Source organism: Pristis pectinata, chromosome 9 (genome assembly GCF_009764475.1).
Source record: "Pristis pectinata isolate sPriPec2 chromosome 9, sPriPec2.1.pri, whole genome shotgun sequence".
Taxonomy (NCBI): Eukaryota; Metazoa; Chordata; class Chondrichthyes; order Rhinopristiformes; family Pristidae; genus Pristis; species Pristis pectinata.
Window position 1 is genome coordinate 33,423,822 of NC_067413.1, and position 20,530 is coordinate 33,444,351.

General features: G+C 42.4%; 1 protein-coding gene across 4 annotated transcripts in view; it reads left to right on the top strand.

Annotated features, from left to right (window-relative positions):
• The window catches only part of znf407 (zinc finger protein 407), a 379,875-nt gene that overhangs the window by 39,680 nt on the left and 319,665 nt on the right, over positions 1–20,530 (top strand). For 3 of the 4 annotated variants that reach the window (XM_052023962.1, XM_052023963.1, XM_052023965.1), the window contains one exon: positions 777–6,272. In XM_052023962.1, coding sequence (XP_051879922.1) covers positions 860–6,272 — 5,413 coding nt within the window. In that variant the 5' untranslated portion in view covers positions 777–859. The remainder of the gene's footprint in view (positions 1–776; positions 6,273–20,530) is intronic. The other variant, XM_052023966.1, reaches the window with a different exon arrangement.

Genomic DNA, 20,530 nt, shown 5'->3' on the forward strand with positions numbered 1-20,530 from the left:
CTCGGAAGGCATCTTTGATGGTTGTGTAGCAGTGGTCAAAGGTGTTGGTGCCCCTGGTGGAGCAGGAGATGTGCTGATAGTATTTTGGTAACATACTCTTGAGGTTGGCCTGATTGAAGTCCCTTGCAATGATGAAGAGGGCCTTAGGGTATCCTGTCTCAAGGTTGTTGACCACCGAGTATAGCTCATTGAGTGCAGGCTTCATGTCTGTCTGTGGTGGGATGTAATTGTATGGGTGCTTTATACAGGACATTTTCACAGCAATGCAGTTGGGATCACTTGTATAAATATTGTATTATATAGGTAGCCATGGAGTACCCAGCTCCCTTCAGTTGGATTCCTTTTTTGAATCTTTTGACAACCCATAATTTTTTACTTCAGAATTTAACAATTATATACTTTGCAATAATTACACACTATTGCACTATAAATGAAGACACTCATGAGCAAAAAGATACACAGTGGAGCCCATTTATTGTCATTTTCTACTATGGTGCATTAATATTTTTCTTTTGAATGCACATCCAATATTAAAAACATGGTGCAGTGATTTAAAGCTATTTTTTCTGCGAGATGAGCAACAAAATAATACCAAATGTTATATTTCTATACTTCAGAAATGACCTTACCCCTTATATAAAATAATCACTTCACCTTAGAGTTTCTATTTTCTTTGTTGGTTAATGTAGCTTGCATGTTGTGTAATTCTTTTTCTGTGCAAACTTTTGGACTGCAATTGTATCACAATTTTTTTTTTCCTTTCTGTTACATTTAAGGTCGAAAGGAATGGAGAAAGTTGTTCTATTCTACTGACGTTCCTTGTTAATGCCATGAAATGGCCTGATCTTAAGCCACAGCAATGGATTTAAATGAAGGATCTAAAGATTCTGGGCCTGCCTTTCATCAGTTGCCAGCCAAGAGCAAAGAACAAAGGGAGCAAATGGATGTGGCACTTGCATTGGTTGAAGTTCCACAAACTGAGGTGAGCGGAAACTGCAGGCAAGGGGTAACCACTGAGCCAGAGGCTGCAAAGGACTTGAGTGGCCGTGGCGATCTGGCGTTAAAGGCAGACTCTGGTGCTCATCAAAGCAAAATCAGGATGGAGGGCAGCAAACTGCCATCAGCTGATGACCCTCCGGCCAAGAGAATGAAGCTTGACACTTTGGAAGAATCTCAGGGTAGCAAGAACACTGTGGTTTCAGAGACCGCGGCTCTACCATCTGACCTGAAGCCACCTCAGACGCATACCAGGGAGGTGCAAGATGATGTGAAGGAAGCTGCTGAAGGTTGCCAGAATCAAGCCAAGAAAATCAAAGCTGGAGCAGCTCTGCCTTGCCCTTCTTGCAACTTTATGGCGAAAAACAAAATTGCACTAAAAATTCACACAAAGCAACATCACTTCAATGACATTTATCTTGTCTGTGATATCTGTAATGTTACAAGCCCATCGGAGGAAAGTCACAGAAAGCACCTTTCTTCAGTTCTCCATAAAAAGCTCACAAAAAGCACAAGGGAAAGTACAGGCACAAAGGAAGGATTTAACTGTCGGCTCTGTGGCCAGTTATTGCCTTCGCGTTATGACTTGGACAAGCACATTAAGGAGAATCATTCCAAAAGATCCAAAGCCCATGTTTGCCCTCAGTGCAAATACAAAGCAGAGAGTGGGGCATCTTTGCAGGCACATCTCAAACACAAGCATGTGCAAAAAGAAAGGTTGAGTTGTGACCTCTGTGGCTTCCGGTGTTATGATGAAAACCTGCTGAAAACCCACTGCCGTGGGAAGACTCACCTCCGCCGTAAGAATCTTGCTGCACGAGGTGGATACATACATTTGCTGTCCAAAAAGAGGCTTCCTGCTGAATCTAGTGCAAGAGGCAAAGTAGAGAGAGCAAAATGCATTAATGATGATAGCCCGAGTTTGCGCAAGAAACCCAAAAATTTGGGAAGAGCAAAGAATAAGAGTACTACCCAAAAGAATAATAGAAGTGCAAAGTGTTTAGAGAAATCCAAGAACCCAGGTAATGATCACTGTGAAGAAGCTCCATCCAGTAAAGCAGATGAGCGAGTACAGCTTAATGATAGCCGTGCTGGAAAAGCATCTCCCCAAAGAACTTCAAGAAGAGTAAAAGAGCCAACTGATCTGCTCCAAGAACGGGTCGGCAAACAAAGATTAAAGCGCTCTGATGAAGGTAGTGTCAGCAGCTTGAGACCACGCAGTGGGCGCTGCACAGACAACACTGAACGCGTTCGGCATACGAGAAGTGAGGGCCGGCTTTCCCAAGAAGAGGTGGGGAACCAGAGGGCTCCTCGAAACCTGCGAGGAAGAGGAAGCCTTCTGACGATGGATAATAGCCGAGGTAGAGGCCGGCATCCTGGCAGGAGCACTGTTATTCCTGATGTCCAGTGCGGTAGAGGCAAACTTCCTGGAAAGAAGAATCAAGGCGTAAAATCAAAATGCAAAATTTCCGGAGCAACAGACCAACTTGATGGCAAACCTGAGAACCAAGGTGAACGTGGTGATGCAGACTCATCAAACAGAACGGAGGCAAACTTAGAAAATGAGAAGTCTTCTAAAACAAGTTGCCAAAGTGGAAATGAAGAAGGTGAAACAGCTATGCAGGTAGTTCTTCAGGAACCAACACTGGTTAAAAACAGCACTGACAATGTGTCACAGGTTCAAAACCTTGTGTCCCCGACTACCAACCCAGCAGACAACAAAACCCCCAACCTTGAGAATCCTGAATCGAAGCTAAGCCCAGCTGACCGCAAAGCCCTTCGCACTTGTTCCTACTGTGGCCATGTGTTTCAGAACAGAAAAGGGTTGGAGGTTCACATAAAGAGGCGCCACACGAAAGAAATGGACTTTCACTGTCAGCCATGTGGCTACGCTTGTGTCACTAAGGGTGATTTTGAAAAACATTGTCAAAGCAACAGGCATCAGTTGAACTTCTCCCAAATTGACTGTCAACTCTGTGCATTTGTGACCTTAGATGAAGGGGCTCTGAAGGAGCACATGAGCCAAGAACACAAAATGGCCTTTTACTGCTCAGCATGCAGACTGCACTTTGCATCGGAAGAGGATCTAGTGGACCATGAAGGCTCAGAGCAGCACACAAGACGTGTGCTCCCACAGCAGAAAGAGAAGGCGTTGGAACAAATTGAAAACCAACAGCCAAGGGAGGAGAATCAAAGTAAAATCACTTCAGATGGCAATGGGGAACCCACCGTCCCTAGATCTGGCCTTTCATTAAAAGATCCTCAGAAGCCTTCCATAGCAAGAGTGATTGCAGGAAACATTTTGAGGCGTTCAACACACAGCAGGCTTCAATTACAATGCAAGAGCTGCTTTTACAAAGCTCGATCAGCAACCGTGCTTTTGAAACACATAAGACTCAGACATGCGCAAGAGTACCGATTTCTTTGTAAAGTATGTAGCCTGTACACGATTAGCAGGGAAGCTATGGAAAAGCACATTAAACGGAGTAGACACATTGAGAATGCTAAGAAAAGAAATCTTGGGCCATCGCTGGAAGAATGTGTGGAGGAGGTGTCCATTGGGGTCCAAGATGTTCAAAAAATTATAAAGACCACTGGGGCTTTGGGGAATGTTAATAGTGAAATAGACAAAGGCTGTGTTCAGGTCCTTGAACCATCTAAATCCAAAGAGGAATTTGTTGTAACCTGGGAAATATCAGAAGGTGATGCAACCAATGTGGAAAATGTTCAAAAAGACAATGATCTTCCATCAGCAGAAGGCATTAAGAAAGAGCGGCCAAAAGGGAATATCTCTAGGACATGTCCCCATTGTGGTTTATTGGCTTCCAGTGTGACAAACTTGAACATTCACATAAGGCGGAAACACAGTCATCAGTACAGCTACTTTTGCAAGGCATGTAACTACTACACTGTCACCAAAGGAGACATGGACCGTCACTGCAACACCAAGAAACACAAAAATCGTGCTGATGTCTCCAAGCCTGTAGAGATCTGCAGGAAAGCTGCTATGCCGAACAATAAGGATAATCCTCAAATGGTTGGGACTGATTCTCCTGCACTTCCTACAGCTGACTGTGTTGAGAGCAATAGCAGTGTTTCAGAACCGGAGATACCTGAAAAGGAGGGGCAGTCTGGAGTCCTTGAGAACTGTACTCATGTAAATTTAGAGAGTGTTCTTTCAGTACAAAACGAACAGCACATGGATGAACAAAAAGGGACAGAGGCAATCCTTGAGGTAGAGCCAAATAGTACAGGGCAGGATGGAGGTTCATCCAGTTCAAAGCGACTCAAAGGAAACCATGCCACTACTTGTGCCTACTGTGGCTTTGTTGCTTATTCCCAAGCTACCCTGGAGTTGCATGTTAAGCGTAAACACACAAAAGATTTTGACTACTATTGCATGGCATGTGATTACTATGCTGTCACACGACGTGAAATGATGAGGCATGCTTTTACAGAAAAGCATAAACTTAAAAGTCAATCCTACTTGAAGTTAAATCAGGGTAAAGGACAACCTGCGATGCGTGGATCCATAACAGCGACCAACGCATCAAAGGATGGGAATCAGAAAGAAGGGAGTGAGGATTATCCACTTAAAGTGAGAAGGGATGAAGGGGAGAAAGCTTCAGAAATCACTCTGGAGGCTACCCAGGAGTCTGCTTTATGCACTGAACCTAAGAGAATGCCAGAAAGCAATGAGGTAACTAATGATTACAAGGAGACAACAGCTGTGTTTGAGTTGACGGAAACAGAGGAGAAATCCTTCCAAAATGAAATAGCTAACCAAGGAGGTCTTATTGAGACAGTGCCAACAGTGCATAATTCAGAGAATTTTGCTGAGGTTGGATCTGGAATGTTAGATGTAAATACTGCCTGCCCAGGTGCCAAGAGTCCTTCTGTAGATTTGAATTCTGTGTCAGTCAAGTCAGCAGAACTGGAGAACTCCCAAGATCAGGTTGCTGATGCACCTACTGAAGGTAATTCAAGTCGGTGTATAAACATTGTCACAATGCAGAAAACCAGCATGGCGAGTAATGATGCTGATTTAAACGTTGAGGCTTCTCAGACAGGAGAAGTGGATGATCTTCAAGGGAGTCACCAGGGAGATGAGAGGCCGAAAGATGATAAACCGACCAAGGAGATCGCAAACTTGGGTAGCAGACCATACGAGATTGTTGATCCAAATGGAAACATGTCGAATTGCAGTGGTTTGGCAGAAGATGTAAGTGTGCAAGTGGAACCTTCAGCCCTGCCAGGAGGCAGTGAAGGTAACACAACTGAACAGAATGCAGATGGACATCCGAACGTCACAGGTCTTCAGCAGCCTGAGAAGAATTCAGATCATGTTCAAGTTAACCTTGTGCAGCAAGTTGAGGGCAGCTACGAAGACACTGCAGCAACTGCTACCACTGAGGTACCAGGGCAAAACCATGCTGATCGTGAACAGGTTATTGGGGCTGACGAAGCTCAAGATAAAGGTGATGCAGCCTTGAGGGAGAAGACCAGGGATGTGAAGAATGCAAATGAAGTGAGGCAAGACCTGGAAGGTGACACTGTGGAAGCAGCTGAGAGTTCTAGCGATGACCTTAGAAAGATGGAGTTCCAGGGTAAGGGATTGCAAAAATATTTTGAGTTTGATTCCTCTATTGTAAGATTGAAGAACAAGTCGTGGACTGAAAAACCTGAGTGCACTGACAATAGTGAAGGTAGCCGGGGAGTTGATGGAATCTCACATAGTGAGTGGGCTGTAGCAGTTTACAAGACAGATCCTTCACAAGCTGCGAGGAAGAGGAAAGCCAAAGGGGCCTTGCTGCAGGACCCGAAACGCATTCGCTGTGAAGACTGTGGGTTCCTGGCTGATGGAGTCAATGGGTTGAATGTCCACATAGCTATGAAGCATCCTTCGGCAGAAAAACACTTCCACTGCTTGCTGTGTGGGAAGTCGTTCTACTCAGTGAGCAACCTGCACCAGCATTTAGCCAGTGTGGGCCACCAGAGGATGGAACAGGAGAGTGTAGAAGAGCTGCCAGAGGGTGGTGCCACCTTCAAATGCGTCAAGTGCAGCACGCCTTTCGATTCGGAGCAGGACCTCTTTGTTCACATTAAGCAGAAGCATGAGGAAATGCTGAGGGAAGTAAATAAGTACATCGTGGAAGACACCGAGCAGATAAACTGTGAGCGGCAGGAGAATAGAGGGAATGTCTGCAAATATTGTGGGAAGGTGTGCAAGAGCAGCAATTCCCTGGCATTTCTTGCTCACATCCGTACACATACTGGTATGTATGTTTATTCAAGCATCATTTACTTTGTCTCACAACCCCTCTCATCCTACCTCTAACAAAGTTTTTGCTGATTCCTGAAAATGGATTGCAACAATATGAACCTTTCGTGAAAGGTGATGTATGTAAAAAGTTGGACAATTATAGACAAAGAAAAATAAGTTCTGGTTCACAGGCAGCTTTCCAACTGTGATATGAGATGTATTGTGTGACATGACTCTAAGAAAACTACTTAACCTTGAACATGAGACCATGATATAACCCTCTCCCTCACAACACTCATTTTATAAATTGATCATTACCTTAGCAGTCTTAGAGGCCTGGGATTAAATGTTCATATTATTTGATGCTTATTGATAAGTCCGCTCAAGTGGCAAGCATGTTGCAAGTCTTTATGCAATTGTCCAGTTAAGGCACGTTACCTATAACTGATGTGTCTATTACCTGAATTCCCTTGTAATTATAGTCCATAAGTCTTGTAAATGTGCTAAAGCTCACTAAAAGCATACCAAATCCGAAAGAGAGTCAAAGATGCATTATGTTCCAAGCCAATAATTTAAAATAATCAATGCATGCTTCTGAGCACTTAATTTCCCTTGTGTTTTGATAGCTAATCATTCTTTATCCATTAAGATTTGTTCTATAATTTAAAATGTAAAATATGTTTTCAGTGGCTACACTTAAGATCAGGGTATGTTCACCAGGTTAAGTATTGCTGGATACAGTTCTGTTTGATGATGTATGCTAATTCTATTCACGATCCAGTTAATGTGATAGCTAAAGTAATGTGACTACCACAAATGACACTGTGACCTTTTATACCTTGAAACTGTAGCATTGGTAACAGTTCCCAGCACCAGTCAGAACAATATCGAATTTTGCTGTTGTTTAGGGCTTTGCTAAGATTCAGAAAGAACAGAGCTAAAGAAGGCTGATAAGTAATATGGTTTCCACTTTAATAGATGTAAACTATATTAACTTGTGCTAATGCAAATCATCAGATTATCAGTCAGAATTAGTGAGCCTTGTTAAATGCCAGTTATGCTTCGGTATTCACTTGAGGTATGCACTTTGCAAGGACATGAGGTTTTTTTTTACTTAGATATTGCTCTGTTCAATTATGATGCCTCTTATAGAACAAATTATGTTTGATAATGCGAATTATTGTTCCATAATTAAGAGCAAGAATTCTTCTAGCATTCTCCTGCTATTCCACATGTACTGACCCACATTGCTTTACCCTGATCATCTACACAAGTGCAGAACCACAAAGAAAGCACTAAGAAAATTCCATGTGTAATTTATTCAATATGGCTTTTGAGTGACCTTATTTCATTGTGGTGCTTCCTTTATGTTTTCTGTGCTAGTGTTCAAGGTCCATGTCTACTTCTCATCATTCTTTTGCCTAAGTTCTCACACACAGGAGACTGGAATAGGAAAATTAGCAGTCTTAATGGTAGAAAGGTGGTTTCAGTTTCTTCCTTCAGGTATCTATAGTGGCACTCTGTAGGCTGTGATCAACTCAAAGGTAACCAGTAGAGCCTGACTAGTCTAACCCAGGTTCCATGGGACCCTGCTATATGTGTTGGGTTTGGGTGAAGTTAGACATGTCCTGATGAAAGGTTGAGGGTTGGGCCAAGCTGTGCTGGCCAGCTCCATTTTCTGCCCACATCAGCATGGTTTGCTTTGTCTTACTTGATGTGTCCTTCGTTCTTGATCAGTAGCAGCTTATGTGCTGCACAGCAGGTCTTTTAGCTTTTCTGCAAATACTTCTGGATCAGGAATGGCTATGGAAAGAACTACTCTGGCTCGGGCTTCACTTGGATTGTGTGTGGTCTGTTTGGTCCGGGTATTAACTTGCCTCGACCAGACAATCTCCTGGATCTCTAAGTCAGGTTATAGAAACTTAGAAGTTAGGAGCAGGAGCATGTCATTTGTCCCTTTAGAGCCTGCTCTGCCATTCAAATTCGGTACTCTGTTCCAGCTTTCTCCCCATATTCCTTGATCCCTCTTGCCTGAAGGACAATATCTAACTCCTTCTTGAATGTATTTAATGATTTGGCTTCAACTGCTTTCTGTGGTAGAGAATTCCACAAAACCAGAGAAATACTTAAAAGGAATGAGAAGGAGTTCACATGTAGTTCCATGACCATCATACTGTTGAGGCAGGCTTGATGGATACACTAGTCTTTTCTTAACAATTTCATATGTTTGTCTCAATCTTCTGGGATGGATCTATCTGTGTGGGTAAGTGATAGGATGCTACTCCGGAATTCCAAGGGTTGATATCCTGGGAAGGCCAGATTGGGAGACCCAAGGAGATCCTGTACCTGGGGGCCAGAAAAGGGTGAGCAGACAAAATTGGAATAGTTGCAGAGTATTGAATAAGTTTACGGCATCCCTGGAAATTACACATTTTTTTGTATTGTATGTTTTATTCCAGTCCTCCAGAAGTTGAGGGATACTGCCATAACTAGTTATCAAGTGATCAAATACAAACCCTAATAAACCTTTGAGAGAGTGAGAAGGTGCAACTCACTTCCAAATGGAGTAGTTGAGGAAAATGCAGACATGCTTTCAAGGAGAAATGAGATAAACACAGGAGAGGAAAAGAGAGAAAACAAAATAAGATTGTGCTGATTATCAGAAAAGACAGAAGGAGGTTTGAGTGGACTACAACTACCTGTTGGCCTGAATGCCCTGATTCTGTGCCATAAGCTCTTCGTAAAACAAACTAAAATCATTCCTACCAACGGCAAGTATCAGGAGAATGCGTGCAATTTATGTAAACTGAAAGAGTGAAGCCTTCTGTACTGATGGTATCACATTCAGCATGGTGGCCTTGGTAAGACTGACCTCAAAGCTGTTGGAAAGCTGCCCAAAAAATGGAAAAGATTCTAGGGGAAATTGAGTTATTGCTTCTCTATCTGCAAAATACTGCCTTTTCTTTCCAATGATCTAGAGCTCGTTTTTTTTCTGCCCCTTTGATTTGTATTTTGGCAGATTAATGACTTTATTTGCTGAGGAAATACGACTGCTGTCATGAAAAGTATTTGCAATCATCAGCGGTATATGCACGCTTTGAATAGACAGATTTCTGGCTTCCTTTCCACGTGATGATTATTCCTTCAGCTCCCAGGTAGCACAGTGGGGACGGTGCGGGGTTCAAATCTTTTTTTCTACAGTCTTGTTTTTAGATATGAAGTCATCTGCCCATGCTAGAGTGGGATGAAAGAAATAACTGAAATGTAATTGGAGTTTATTTATTTGTTGTACGTTTTCCCCTTACTTGTTCCAGTTTCATGTAAATACTGGGGAGGGAATGGGAAGTGCAGTGGTGCAACAATTAGAACACAGAACAGTACAGCACAGGAACAAGCCCTTCGGCCCACGATACCTGTGCTGAATATAATGCTGAATTAAACTAAATCTCCTCTATCTGTACATAATCCATATCCTTCCATTTCCTGCATATTTATGTGTCTAAACAGCCTCTTAAACACCACTCTGATATCTGCTTCCAACACCACCCCTGGCAGCCTGTTCCAGGCACCTACCACTCTCGTGTATATATATTTAAAAAAAACACTTGCCCTACTCATCTCCTTTAACCTTCCTCCTCTCACCATGAGTGCAAGTCCTCCGGTCCTTGAACCCCGGAAAAAAATGATTCTGACTGCCTACCCAACCTGTGCCTCTCATAATTTTATAAACTTCTACCAGATCCCTCAGCCTCTGATGCTCCAGAGAAAACAACCCAAGTTTGTCCAACCTCTCCTAGCTCACACTCTCTAATCCAGGCAGCATGCTGGTAAACCTCTTCTGCACCATTTCCAAAGTCTACAGATCCTTCCTGTAATGGGGCGACCAGAATTGCGCACAATACTCCAAGTGTGGCCTAACTCGAGTTTTATAAAGCTGCAACATGACATCCTTACTCTTGTATTCAATGCCCCGACCAATGAAGGCAAGCATGACATACGCCACCGTTACCACCCTATCTACTTCTGTGGCCATTTTCAGGGATCTATGGACTTCCACATTTTTTTGCGCTGTGGACTACGCACAACTGCAGCAACCTGGGCTCAGTCCCGATCTTGGATGCTGTCTGTGGGGAATGTGCATATTCACTCTGTGACCATGTGGGTGCTCCGGTTTCCATACACATCCCTAATGTGTGCTAGCAGGTTAATTGGATACTGTAAATTACCCCTAGTGTAGGTGAGTAACAGAATGAGGGTGGGGGAGAGTTGATTAGCATATGTGAGAGAATAGGTTACAGAGAAATGAGGGGGGAAATGGGACTGAAGTGAATGTTCATGTATACTTGATGGGCTGAATGGCCTCCTATGTCATAAGAAATTATGAGAGAAATAGCTATAAGAAATTGTATGAAAAAGTACCAGGTGCTTTTTAGGGGTTAAGTTACAGTGAGGATGAGGCTGGGAGAAGAGGAGTGCTGAGTAGGATGAACAATGATATTAAAATCATGGTGCTTTGAATTTAGGATTCAGTCGCTCAAGGCAAATCGATAAATTTGAAATGACAGGCAGCCCGTTGATTCTGAGCCAGCTTGAGAACTGTAAAGTGAGTCGAACAAAATATGTAAATGGGCAGAATGATGGCAGACAAAACTTAATCAGGCCAAATGTTAAGTACCACGTATAAGAATTAAAAATGGATAACACAAATGCTCTGAGTGTAGTTGAGATAATTAAGGATGAAATTGAAAGAAATCTTGGTTATTAGACAATGCTGAGCATGACTTATCAATGAAGAGTAACAGTGAACAATATTTGTGTAGTTCCGAAGCATACATCTAAAACAATGGAATGTAAGTCAGAGGAAATCATCTTCAAACTGTTTACTATACTGGTCAGACTACACCTTAACTGCCATGTCAGCTTCTGCTCACTAAGACACAAGAGATACCTAATTCAGTTCTGGCAAAGTCACAAGGCTCATGTCTAATGTCAAGAGGTCTGAGTTAATGAAGAAAGCTCAGAGAAACAAGACTTGTGAGTGATGATGTTAAAACGACAAATGTGATAGTGAAAGGTAGGAATATGATAAATAGGGAATCCTGCTACAACGATAATTGAGAGTAGAGCAAAGGGGGCACAGGTGCAAACTAATAAAAGGCAAATTCAGGATGGAAATTTTGAAATTCTTAATTGAAAGAACAGTCAGTTCTCGGAATGAACTTTAAGGTTGAGAGGGTAAAGGAAAAATCTTAGACTTAAGGAAAAACTACAATTGGAGTACAAGGTGTTTGTGGATGAATTAAAATGGTCTTAATTACCTTTTGTATGGCTTTGCCTGTGGCTCAGAGCAACTGACACGTCACTTTTCTCTGGCACCTTTGAACATCCCTAATAGGATTTGCCAAAGAATGTTACAATCAATTGGGTACTTCTTGAAACTTCCACAGACAACTTTGTATTTTAGTGATGTTGGTTGAGGGATAAATATCAGTCAATACATTGGACAGAACTACCTGCCTCTTCATGGAAGGCGTATCAAGGGATCTATACCTGGCACCTGACAGCAGGCGGGCTCTCAGTATAAGGCGTACCACAAAAGATGACACCTTTGACAACACAGCACACCCTCAGTACTTCATGGCATGACAGTCCAGTCTCTTAAATCTACAAACCTGTGAATCATGGGCAGGAGTGTGATCAACTAAGTTATGGTCATGCAGCACGGAAACAGGCCCTTTGGCCCAATTCATCCATTCCGACCAAGATGTCCACCTAAGCTACTTCCATTTGCCCGTGTTTGGCCCATATCTCTCTAAATCTTTCCTATCCATGGACCTGTCCAAGTGCCTTTTAGAATTTGTTAACGTATCTGCCTCAACCACTTCTTTTGGTAGCTTGTTCCATATACGAACCACCCTCTGGGTGGAAAAAGTTGCCCCTCGGGTTCCAATTAAATTGTTCCCCTCTCACCTTAAACTTATGCCCTTTAGTTCTTGGTTCCCCAACCATAGGTAAAAGATTGTGTGCACTGTCCCTATCTATGCTCTCATGATTTTATACACCTCTATAAGATCACCCCTCATTCTCCTACGCTCCAATGAATAAAGTCTTAGCCTGCTCAACCTCTCTCCATAACTCATTCTCTCGAGTCCTAGCAACATCCTCGTAAATCTTTTCTGCACTTTTTCCAGCTTAATGGCATCTTTCCTATAGCAGTATGATCAAAACTGAATGCAATATTCCAAATGCAGCCTCAACAATGTCTTGTACAACTAGAGCATTGGACCGCTTGGAGCATTGTAAGAAGCAATAGAGTACTACTGAGATAAGAACAAAATGATGGAAATATTCAGTAGATTGGGTAGCATCTGTGGAGAAGGAATGGAGTTCATGTTTCATCATAACTTTTCTGATGAAGAGTCATTGTTCGAAAACATTAACTCTGCTTCTCTTTGCACAGGTGCTGCCTGATCTGAACACATCCAGCATTTTCTTTTTTTTATTTCAGATTCGTAGCATCTGCATTATTTTGCTTTGGTGTGGAGTACTGACAGTAGGAAGGGTGGCTGTCAGTTCAGAGCACATAACTGCTCTGGTGGATGATAAAGAGAAACTAGGCAGAGATTCCTTCCTCAGCAAACATTGCAAAAAAAATAGAAATGTAATGTCCACAGACCTTTTAAAGTCCATGATGCCTTAGATGACCTAGGGGCATCTCATACAGCTTAATAGCCCGTGGAGTAGTTTTGTAGTTGCAGCAGGTAATGTGGCAGCCTTCATTTGGCTCGTGTGTTAATACACGATGGGTATGAGTGCAGCTGTGATGCTTCTGACTTGAGGATAAAGCTTGTTGAGAGCTGTTTCCCTGATGTTGGTCTGGTCCTGCATTAGTTTTGGAATGTTGTTATTAGAACCCAGCTACCTAGCCCGAGTCTGAAGAGACCCAACCATAAGTGTTGGGCTGGGCCAGCTCTTTATAAATGAATGCCCTGATGAGGTCTCCAGATGTTTCATTGTTGTAAAGCGAAGTTAAATGAAGTGTCATATGATGCTGCCTGGGTCAGTGGAGGGGGGGAAGTGCAGGGGAAGCTTTGTTGCCAAGGACACAAGTTCACCGTGCAAGCATCGTGCAAGCATCATGCAATCTCTCTGCTCTCTGAATGGATTGGGTGTAATCAGCCAGGCACTGGGAAAATTTGCTGATGGAAAGGGTAGGAGGTGTTGCTTGGGCTTGGGAGGACTTTGGGGCAGAGGGCCAGTGAGTTTGACTAGGAGAGAAGGGACAAAAGAAAGAATCACATTTGCCCTTAACATTTTACCAGAGAATCAAGATTTAAAAATTGGATAGATAGAGGAGCCCTCCATTGATGTATCCTGTGGGATACTTGACAGATTCTTGGCAGTGATTGGGTACCAAAGAAACTAAAGGTCCTCATGCTGGTGTCCTGTTTGGTTTAGCCATGATTGAATTGTGTTTTACTTTTGCATCTAAGCAGACCTCTACTTTTTATTAGACTATCTCGAGTTATCATCAAGGTCATAAATATAAAAGGTTCACTGATAAATCCAAAAGGGAATTTAGGAGCATCTTTTCCACCAAGTGAGTGGGTTGAATGTGGAACCCATGTCACATTTATAGAGGCGAATTGTGTAGTTGAATTCTAAGGGGAACTTAGACATAAATATGCGAGAGAAGGGAATAGAAGATGCGCTGATAAAAGGAGAAGTAGGAATTTCAGACATATGAAACTGTTCTTTGTGTGAAATAATGCTTAAGGACTCCTTGCTTTCTGGTTCTCATTTTGATTGAGCCAATTTGCTCTAGATTGCCCCATTGATCATCAATCAGTGAACTACCTGATCAAATCAGTTGCTCATTTTCAACAGTTTTATTGGCCTTTATCTTTCTAAATTCAAGGGAATGCAGGCTATTTTCAAGCAACCTGCCTTTATCACCTTATCCGTTGAGCCTTAACATCTGTCTGGTGTATCTGTGCTGCGCCCTTAAAAAGGTGAGGTGAAATATCTGAAGCGGAACATAGTAACTCATGTGGTACCTGACATAAGGTTTTGTACAACTAAAGCTTTCCTTCCTTGCCTTTGTACTCCAGTCTCCTGCGATAATAATTCTGTTATCCTTTTCAATTACTTTTTGTATTTATGCACTTTTTTTTGAAATTCCCCTGCTCCCCCACAGCTCCTTGTTCCTCTTTATTGAGAAAACATTCCAATTTTTCTTTCTAGTGGGATCCTGTCCAATTACCATATTAAACTTCACCTGCCACATCCTTGTCAACTCGTTGCCTCTGTTCCTCAGTAATTTCCATTTACAGACTGTCCCCAGGTTACAAGTGCCCGATTTATGGACACCCCTACATATGAATGAGCTCCCATAATATTATTAAATTCAAAAGTCCAACGTATATACATGCATTCGTTCCTATGAATGGCAGAGCTAGTTTCCTCTCTCTCTCCACTTTCTTTCTTGTCAGTCTTGTGTGCTTTTGATGCCATTCATTACAATATTGTAGAGGTATGGTTATCATATCAAGTGATGTTGTATATTTTCCAACTTGTGGACGAAATCAACTTAAGGACATCTGTAAAAACAGAACCCATTCATTCCCTGGGGTGGCCTGTACACAACACATTGCACTTCCTAACAAGCATCTGCAACGTGGATATACAGCTCTCTCCTCATGCACATGTGTTGAAAAACTAAGGGTTCTGTGCAAATGCCAAGGGAATACATCCTACCAAATGGAATGCTTCCCCTTTTTCCTTGTTATTGCCAAATAATTATCAATCCAGTCATTGAAATTTGCTGAGAGGTTAGACAAGTCATGAAAATACAAACCTGTATCATTTAGTTTCTCTTCATACTCTGCCCCAGAAACCAGGCAACCAGTGTCCTTGGGAGAGGCTCCTCTCTTAGTGAAGTGAGGTCTTGGTGGCACATTGTGTTTCCTTCAGATTTGCCAAAATGGACTTTGCAGTGACATGGTCCCCCACCCCCACAGAGAGGATCAACATGATCTCCCAGAGATTTCAAATGAGGCTTTGCCGATGCCATCTATTTACACGGAGGTAACGAGAGATTGCACCCACTAGAATTTGCTTCCTGTTTAAGCTGTATCCCCAGCTGGTTACTGGACGTGATTCAATCGATCACTGGATAAGTGCAGTAATATTTTCTGTGATGTCATTACAAGCATGGCATTAAAATGTAGTTGGATGAATAGATTAAAATGTATGAGGAACAGGGTTTAAGAGGGTAAGAGAAAACACACTTGATATCATCCAGGATTGCTTTGTAGAAAAATGAATGAAAATTAGTTAATGGAACTGGGGTGGTCTGGCGATAGAGGTCATTGGAACTATACATTTGACATTTTGTTTTTACCTTTTTGATAAAGTTGGGGAATGATGCAGGTATGACTGGGATAGGTTTCCGTTTACAAGCACCACTTCCTGGAGTTTGTGCATGTATGTGCACTGAGACTCGCAAAAGATTCCTGGATTGACTTGGTATCTGATTTTTCCGATAGTCTTTTGTATGGAATGACCTTGTGTTTACTGGGTGTGTCTTTTTCATTGTTTGGAACTCTTGGTGCTTCCACTGAGGAAGCACAAATCCTGCAAAATTTCAGAGTGAGTTGCTGCCCTTTATTCTTGAATACCTGCAACATGAAGATGACAGCTAACCAATTCTCTTCTCTGTAATACGCAAATCACTATTTATTTCTCTGCATTGCAATTTCAATTAAACTCCAGTACAATATTTGTATAAAGCAACTCACAAAATGCTGGAGCCCCTTCATCAGGACTGTCCATTTCCCTCCTTAGATGCTGCCTGACCTGCTGAGTTCCTCCAGCATATTGTGTATTGCTCTAGATTTCCAGCATCTGCAGTCTCTCTTGTCTCGATATAAATATAACTTTGACACTGCACAATGAAAAAAAGTTTCTGTTTCTTTGCAATTGAAAGTTTGAATTTTGACTGAATTATTTATTTAGTTGATTACCTTATATGATTGACCTCAGATTAACTCTGTTTTTCCTGTTCAAATCATACCTTTGTGCCATCAATAAGATTGCTAGTAACTGCTGATTCTGCTCCTGCTTCTACTTCAGCCAGTCTGCTGAGAAACCCTCATTCCAGGCCTTTGTAACCACAAGACTTGACCATGCTATCCTTGTCAGCCACCCATCTATCACCCTACATTAGCATTTACAAAACTCTGCAGCTTGTTCCCTACGTACACAAAGTCCTGTTTGCCTATCACCCCTTGAGTTTGCTGACCTATGTTGGTTCCCAATTGGTTATAAAATTGCTCATCTGTGTTTTCAGATCCTACTGTGTGGGCTTGCTCCTCTGGTCTTGCAACTTTCTGATATCCATACTCCTATATAGAACATAGAACATAGCACAGTACAGCATAGGAACAGGCCCTTTGGCCCACGCTGTCTGTGCTGACCATGATGCCATTTTAAACTGCACATCTGCCTGCACATGGTTTATATCCCTCTATTCCTTGCCTCTAGTTCTGTCTTCTTGTTCATTCTTTATTTTTATTCTTCCACACTGGCCTTGGGTTTAGCTGGCTTGATCCAGTCTGTTTGGAATTCTGCTCCAAACTTCTCTCCACTTCATAAATCATAGAGTTATAGAACAGTACTGCACAATACAGGCCCTTCGGCCCACAATGTTGTGCCAACCTTTAAACCTCGCCTAAGACTATCTAACCCCTTCCCCCCACATATCCCTCTATTTTAAATTCCTCCATATGCTTATCTAGTGAATTTGACCAATGTACCTGCCTCCACCACCGCCCCAGGCAGCGCATTCCATGCCCCAACCACTCCCTGGGTAAAAAACCTTCCTCTGATATCTCCTTTGAACTTCCCACCCATTAATTTAAAGCCATACCCTCTTGTATTGAGCATTGGTGTCCTGGGGAAGAGGCGCTGGCTGTCTACTCTATCTATTCCTCTTAATATTTTGTATACTTCTATCATGTCTCCGATCATCCTCCTTCTCTCCAAAGAGTAAAGCCCTAGCTCCCTTAGTCTCTCCTCATAATACATACTCTCTAAACCAAGCAGCATCCTGGTAAATCTCCTCTGCACCCTTTCCAGTGCTTCCACATCCTTCCTATAATGAGGCGACCAGAAATGGACACAGTACTCTAAGTGTGGTCTAAACAGAGCTTTGTAGAGCTGCATCATTAACTTGTGGCTCTTAAACTCGATCTCACAACTTATGAATGCTAACATCCAGTAAGCTTTCCTAACTACCCTATCCACCTATGAGGCAACTTTCAGGGATCTGTGGCTATGGACCCCCAGATCCCTCTGCTCCTCCACACTACCCAGAATCCTGCCATTAACTTTATACTCTGCCTTGGACTTTGTCCTTCCAAAGTGTACCACCTCACACTTTTCCAGATTGAACTCCATCTGCCACTTCTCAGCCCAGCTCTGCATCCTATCAATATCCCTCTGCAACCTTCGACAATCCTCCATACTATCCACAACACTACCAACCTTTGTGTCATCTGCAAACTTGCCAACCCACCCTTCTACCCCCTCATCCAAGTCGTTAATAAATATCACGGAAAGCAGAGGTCCCAGAACCGATCCTTGTGGGACACCGCTAGTCACAGCCCTCCAATCTGAATGCACTCCCTCCATCACAACCCTCTGCTTTCTACAGGCAAGTCAATCTGAATCCACACGGCCAAGCTTCCCTGGATCCCATGCCCTCTGACCTTCTGAAGAAGTCTATCATGTGGAACCTTGTCAAATGCCTTATTAAAATCCATGTAGACCACATCTACAGCACTACCCTCATCAATCTGTCTGGTCACATCTTTACTTCTCTCTCCTTTTTGTTAAAAGCATCTTATAAAATCTACCACAGCAAGCAAAATGCTGGAGGAACTCAGTGGGTAGAGCAGCATCTGTGGAGGGAAATGGACAGTTGATGTTTCAAAATGCTGACTTTCATTTCCCTCCACAGATGCTGCTTGACCCACTGAGTTCCTTCAGCATTTTGTTTGTTGCTCCAGATTCTAGCAGCCTTCTGTGTCACTATAAAGTTTACTGCTTTGAGTAAGCTTTTGATTGCCTGCCCCAATTACCCCTTGTGCGACTCTGTGTCAAATTTAGTTTTAATGATCTTGGGATGTTTTACTGCATTAAGTGTTGTGTAAGTGCAAGTTGTGGTTATTGTTATTTGTTGTTGTAATTGTAATTTACAGAGTGCTGCGACCTGGTTGTCAAAGATTAGCTGCTTGCCTTCACTTGCGTTAAGGGGTGAACTGGCTACCCAGTGATTACAGCTCTTGTTCGAGAGCACTCTCACTGTGCATTCAGTTGTGTAGGAGCTCATCGTCTTTGGCAAGATGTGGAGTCATCATTAGCACTTCAGCTTATTTTTCCACAGGGCATGAGTCGAGCAGGGAGAACCAAATATGCTGCATGAAATAATTTGTGCAAGGTATAGTGAGAATACGGACATGGGTCAGTAATGTAATGTACCCTGCATGTAATCCAGTATCTGAATACATGCCATCTATTTATTTACCTATTTATAATTTCCTTTGTCGCACAATTTTCATTTTCTTGTTTGAGTTGCTGATTCTTGTTGAGACTTTAAGTACTGACAAGACTTAGCAATACTGAAATTAGAATAATGCATTTCATTAAGTGGTACAAAAGTATGTAGAATACAACTGAAGTATTCATTATTAGTGCTGGACTCTTTCTTTAAACTGATAAAAGCTCTTGTCTTCCTAAATTGAAAATGTATAATAAGAAATATGAATTATTTAAAAAGTTTTCTTCATAAAATATTCAGAGTTACCTCTAGACCAGCAGGAGAAGTAGTTTCTCTATCAGCAGGTTGTTGTCTCAAAACCGTCTGATTAAAGTAATAGTGAGATAATAGATTATGCTATTAGTCATGGCTGTTTCTTTTCCTCCAAAACTTGTCTCCCCTCAGCTCCCCCTACTGTGGGTTATCAGTCTCTGTATTACTCTCCTGAATGTTCACTCTTTTTAGATTACGCAGTGCCATTGGGAGAGGAGAGTGACTGGACTTCTCTACAATAGCACTGACTATCCAATGTGAGACTAACATCTGACTATATACTTTGTGTATCAAAATTTTGTCTTCAGGCCCAAGCCAGGTTGACTCTTTATAAATAAATGCAACAAAAGGCTTCATACTTCATCCAGAGTCTGACTTATCCAACCCAAGCAGAACAGGACCTGACTGTGTTGGGTTCTTGGTTGGGTATCAAAAAAATTAAGTCCTTGGGCTTGGCTCGGTTTTGATTTAGCCATGGTCTCGTTGGGTTTGGATTGGCCGTGGTTGGATCTGGTCAGGTTCAGATTGGCATTGGTTCTGTCAGGCTGGGTTTGCATTGGCCTTGGTTGGGTTGGGTTTGCATTGGGTTCAGATTTACATCCAGTTAGATCTCTAATCTACCAGGGGTTGGCATAGTTCTGCTCTGAGTGATGCGACCCATGACTTCATTGAGATAAGTGTGCTTCTATCCTTGCATTGATAGGAACATGCTCTTTTGGATGCTCTTTCCTTTCGATTCCTCTCACTGAGCTTCTGCCCTAGACTGCTTGTATAATCCAGCCCATGTCCCAACCTGAATCACAGCTACGTATCCACGTATCACATATCTTTTTTAGCACTACCATCCCTCAGCTGCCACAGACTTTCTCTCAGGAATTCCTTCCTCAATTACCTCCTGTCTCACCTCTTCTGAATCTTGCCTGATCAACCAAACTTGCAGTCATTCCTCTAAATCAGTATTACAGTAGTTGGGTAAATATTGCCGGTGGTCCCCAACACCAACACTGCTGGAGGTGCCTTTTTCAGAGAAGGAAGGATAGATATCCCCAGGGTCTTAGGGCCAATATCTGCCACTTGACCAACATTGTCAAAATGCAACATCAATTCATTATTGCATTGGTGTCCGTGGGAGCTTGTTGTGTGCAAATTAGCCACCATACTTCCTACTTTACAACAATGACTCTATTTCAAAACTGCTTCATTGGCTGTAAAGTGCTTTGGGGACATCCCAAGGTTGTTAAAGTAGCTATAGAAATGTAAGTCATTTTTACTTGTTGAATAATACCTGAGCTGATCTGATTTTTGGGAAAGCAAGCGGCACAATAGCATTATACGTTTCCAGGCTATCTTGGCCTTTCAAGTGAACATGGGATGGGTCATAAAACCTGGCACAGGTC